The 5,300-nt window shown below is 34.6% G+C and overlaps 1 protein-coding gene across 1 annotated transcript; it reads right to left on the bottom strand.

Annotated features, from left to right (window-relative positions):
• Positions 1-238: 238 nt before the first annotated feature.
• On the bottom strand, positions 239-2,522 carry LOC148604591 (potassium voltage-gated channel protein Shaw-like). The gene is made up of 2 exons (XM_088549268.1): positions 1,900-2,522; positions 239-1,396 (listed from the first exon to the last, which is right to left on the bottom strand). The coding sequence occupies exons 1-2, from the start codon at positions 2,458-2,460 to the stop codon at positions 512-514; spliced, it is 1,446 nt and encodes a 481-aa protein (XP_088405394.1). The 5' UTR covers positions 2,461-2,522; the 3' UTR covers positions 239-511.
• Between the last annotated feature and the right edge of the window lie 2,778 nt (positions 2,523-5,300).

Here is a 5,300-nt window from a genome sequence, read left to right as displayed (position 1 = left end):
AATTTAAGATTATTCAATATATAAAAGTGATCGAAATTATTCCGGACACCAATGCACCCAATGCAGCCTTAAATTTCACGGTTGCTACCGCAGTTGTCTAATGTTATGCGAGGTTGTTAGTTACGTTGGTTAGGTTACCATGATAAAGCATCATGGATGTCACGTGTTGTCAAATCGAACTCAATACCGACTGCGTCGGAAAAAAAACAAACTCTCACGTTATATCTAACTCCATTTTTGTGTAACTGATTGTTTGAAGTAAAAATGACACGAAAAATTCACCGGGTTTTTACCCAACCGGTAAGTAATCATGATTTTTATTTATGATTTATGCACTTATTATTAGAACTATTTGCTATTTCAAATATAAGAAAATATTGGCAGCAGCGCAAAAAAGGAAATATTTCTAATAGGCAACCACAGGAAGTCCTAAAATACAATGTATAACTCAAAGAGAATTAGAGATTAAAGTGTTTAAAAGTGTTCGGTGCATAGCAATATCCTTTTCATGTCAATAGCTTTCTTTCAGTTTTTCCTTTTGCTCCACTGCTATTGCGTCAGTCGTTTTGGACAACCTTCTTTTAAAATGATCAATGTCTTTCATTGCTTGATAATGTTCATGAAATTTTGAGGAGATAATCGCAATTGGCATTGCAAGGAAAATAAGGCCACATGCTGCACACATTGCACCGACTAATTTTCCTGGTGAAGTTTTGGGAACAACATCTCCAAATCCGACGGTAGTCAAGGTTACCACAGCCCACCACAACCCAGAGAATGTTGTTGGAAAGGTTGACGGCTCTAAGAATTCGGCATAATATATAAAATTAGCAAATAAAGCCACCAGAACGAGAAAAATTACCAGCATTAATGTCAATTCTTTGCTGCTTGAACGGAGAGATAAGATAAGTACTCGTAGTTCTTTGTACTGTTTGTTAATTCTAAATATTCGGAGCAGTCTCAAAGATATCATACAATAGGCTATGCTGAACATCCACTCCATTGATTTGTACTTCAATATAAGCTCCTTTTCATTAATTTGTTCAACACATAATCTAATCCACATAGAAAGGTTAAGAAAGAAATCTAAGATGTTTAAAAATGTTGAACAAAATACTTTTTTATTTGGCGATACCAGAAGTCTAATGACATATTCTAGAGTGAAAAATCCAAGAAAAGCATAATCTGTTGTTTTCCACCAATTTGGAGGCAAGGTGGTTACTTTCATCACTTCCTTTGGGTTGTCCTCATTTAGTACGTATTGACCTCCGAGAGCCTTTGTCTTGTTTCTTACGCCCTCAACGGTATCATATGGTACTCTAATATCTGGGAAAGTTAGTATAAACACCATGACAACCGAACAGAGGACTATAACAAGGTAAAATAGGTTGTATATCTAAAACAAAAATTAAAAGAATTAGTCGTTGAATCAGTGCCCCTTTCTGCATATGCCAGTAGAGTTTTAATGAAGCGAAAATATAGGACAATATATGCCCTAGAAGACTTCAAGCACTCTTGTAAAAGAGCCTTTAAAATAATGTGGGAACACGAAAAGACTTTTCACCAATTCAAAATTTCCAATATTGCATAAAACAATCGTTATACAACAATAATCATGTAAAAAGGACGAAAAAGAAACATAAAACATCCCGTCATGCTGCAAGTGTACAACAGAAAAGACATTTGATGTGGTTTTTACTTTGCATCTTCTTTAATTTTCTTTTCGAAATAAAAAGCCGTGTATTCCATGTCCTACAACGGCTGGATTGAATTATCTTATATAATGTATTTATATCACATATTACATAGATAGTGAATATTTGTATGACAATTCTACATGATATTATAGCGTTTGTTCATGAAGCATTACAGTTGCAACATTCAAATAAAAAACTTTACCTTTGCGGCCTTTGAAGACATTGGTTCTTCAAAAAAAAGCCAAACTTTCTCAAAGAATGTTTTACCTAACTTTCCATTCTCGCCAAATCCCATCCTTTTAAACCCGTACCTTCCAAACGCAGCTTTTATTCTGTTTATTGTTTCCATCTCATTGTCTGATTTAAGGAATTTGGATCTACAGCATTCGGCAATACTATCAAGTGGAATTTCCCAGAACTCTAACTCTTTTTCTACTAAGACTGTACATAAACCAGACTGTATATGAATTGAATCATAACGATAAAAGTCCAAAATCATTTGAAACATTTCCGGATTTCTGTTGAAGTAGAAAAATCCATGTTCTGGAATAAATTCGTCGGAGGAAAAACTCAACCGACCGAGTCTTGTGTCTGCATATTTCAAAATAGTCGCTTTTTCAATATGGTATTTGATCCCTCCAATATTTATTTCCATGATATTCTCCATTGATGCAATGTTGTGCCGTTCGTCGATGTTTCTTTGTTGTTTTATAATAGGCAGTTTATTCCGAATTCTATTTATTATTTTTGAACGATTTAACATCTGTTGCGTTTATTCATGAATTATCAATTACCAATCATCATTTCATTGAAGGCATCCTTTTGTTTATTGTCATCCCATAAAACTGCAAATTATAATATGATTATCGATGATCATAACCTTTATTTATATGGTGTTACATTAACCCCAGTTGAATATTCGACTATACAGAATTTTGAAATTTAACCGCGAATAACAATACGTTCACGTGGATCTAAATGCCATGGGAAAGGTTTCTTCTTTGTGCAAAAACGGCAGATGGCGCTACCCAACTGATGTACATGGTCCATGCTCCCAGTTTTAGTGGATTTTGAGTTGCAAATTTAATTGTATTACTTTGTATGTATTATTTTATTTTATGTTATTTTTTGGTTTGTCTGTTTTACATGTCTGGTCTTTGTCCTTGAATTACGTTCCTTTGATTTCCGCTAGAATATTGGTTCCCTTGATTACTCTTCCACATGGTTTAGACAAAGTACAGATTATACAGTTTTCATTGTACAAAATAATTGTAATGTACGCAATCAGTACAATGTACATGAAATACGTAAATGTTTGAAAATAAAATAATTCTCCAGGGCTTTTATGCATTTTTAACGTTTATTTGCATTTTACTGCTATTGTTATACAATACTTCTTAGGGGTTATCTATGCTTGTCAACTATTTTCCAAAGCGTGTTAAACGCACGCTGGGAGGGGGGCGGGGTAAAAAATCGACAATTTTACCGTCCCTATTTTTTTCACTTCCATATTTTCTTCGTCTACGCGCGATTCGGCTGCATTTTATTGCGATTGCAATCTACATCTTTTGTGCCTTGAACATCTTTGATCAAACCTATTTATTTTATCTTACTTTCTTTCACATTCTGATGTCATTAATGTCGATCGATCTGCACTCTGCGATTTTAATAATCCACAAATAAAATAAGTGGCACAACATTTCGTGATGAATGCCTGACTGATTATAAATGCTTCGCTGCATGTCAACAATATACAGACCCAATTTCAACATTTATTTAAGACGTGGTCAATTTATTGTACGATACAAAAGGTTTGAATATTACTTTGTAGTCCATACTCATTTATATTTCAATAAACATGGTAAATTATCTTGATTGGCCCTTATGTACTTATATTACATTCAGATCTCTTGGGAGTTTCTAAATGAATCAAATAAATTGAAAAATTTGAAAACAGTATAGTTTCAATGCAGATAACAATTTATTCAGATGAAATTTCAAATTGTCTGCTGACATTAACATTTCCATAATACCGAACTGTGATGAAGCCTTTCAACAGTTTGACTCATATACATGTACTTGTAAACAGTCGCTCTTGGTGCATTTTATTTTCGCAAATATCTACTACATCTGCATGATTCTATTCAACATTTATACCTACAAATGTCAAAACATATCCACTAACTTTGTAGAAAATAGTTTTTTTCAAGAAATGACAGAAATTCTGCATGTATTACTAGTAACATGTGTAAGAGTAATCAAAAGAATTCAATACAGAGACAAAGACAGACATGGGAGACAGACATACACAACAAAGAACACAAAGTAACTAAAATCATACATACAAAGTAACAAAAGCAAATGAGCAACTCGGACTCCACTAAAAAAATGGGAGCTTAGACCAGGTGCACCGGCAGGGTAAGCGTCCTCTGCTTTTCTAGAAACACCCGCCGAGTTGCTTATAAAAAGTCAAGTCCGGGGTAGACAAACGAGGAAAGGAAAACTTTGAACCGCTGAATAAATCAGTTTTAATGGTGCAGATGGATACACCATAACGATCCACAAGTTCATGATGACGACCATAAAACTTCTGTGTGATGACTTCAATCTTGTAGCAACATAACCCTGTTCCAGAAGCCCATTTGTTAGAGTTCTAGCGCGATACAAAAAGTCTGCGTAGTTTCGGCAAGCTCTGGCATAACGTATGAGTTGTGATATGAACACTCCATACGCAGGTGCTGAAGGGATGGTGCCACAGATGGAAGGAAAGTTGACAATTCTGAATGAAAAATCATTGCGTTTGTCGTAATGTTTGGTCAATAGTTTTCCTTTACCATCGATTTCTAAGTGTAGGCCAAGATATGAGGCTGACCTACAGAGTCTGTAGTATCCTTTTTCTCAAGTTCTTTTGGGTAGATGCGATGTATCAAATCCCTGAAATTAGGATTGTTTAAAGACAATACGTCATCTATATAGCGGAAACTTAGATTGAAGGATCTAGCCAAACGATATTCTTTCTTTCGGATCAAATCAACTATAAAGTCAGCCTCATAAGAGTGAAGGAATAGGTCAGCAAGTAAAGGAGCACAATTTGTTCCCATTGGAATGCCGACCGTTTATAAAAAAAACACGTCCACCACACTAAACAAATATGTTGTCGATTAAAAATTCCAGCATTCTGTGAACATCTTCCTCTGTATATTTTGAAGATGATTTGGAATTATTCCTTACAAAGGATGAGGAATCTCTACCAAGAACTATATATTTGTATCTAGGTGTATCATCTTTTATGGAAAAAACAACGATGTATGATGTTTTTAAGTCGGGAATTTAACTGAGTATGGGGAATAGAAGTATATTTTGTATACAGTTTTGAAAAATCATAGGTTTTAATGCTGTTATATTCAGATAATAGGCTTGAACTGATTGTCTCCAAAAGATCTTTCGAATGTTCAGGATCCACATTGAATAAATACCACTACGGGAGTAACAAGTGTTGTGGTAAGACTGCAGACCCTCTTTGACAGTTGTGAGTATAGAAGTTAAAAGTTGAAAGAGGTTTGGTGGTACATTTTGCAGATCCAGCTATGAAACGTTGTTTGT

The sequence above is a fragment of the Perna viridis genome, chromosome 10 (assembly GCF_037379345.1).
Source record: "Perna viridis isolate PV_CMFRI_1.1 ecotype Kerala chromosome 10, ASM3737934v1, whole genome shotgun sequence".
Taxonomy (NCBI): Eukaryota; Metazoa; Mollusca; class Bivalvia; order Mytilida; family Mytilidae; genus Perna; species Perna viridis.
This window is presented reverse-complemented; position numbering and strand designations above follow the sequence as displayed.

Bases quoted from the DNA above. Each gene is read 5' to 3' on its own strand.
- LOC148604591 (XM_088549268.1), bottom strand. From the start codon at position 2,460: ATGTTAAATCGTTCAAAAATAATAAATAGAATTCGGAATAAACTGCCT. The intron at 1,397-1,899 runs GTAAAGTTTTTT...TTTTTGTTTTAG, and splicing joins TGTCTTCAAAGGCCGCAAAG to ATATACAACCTATTTTACCT.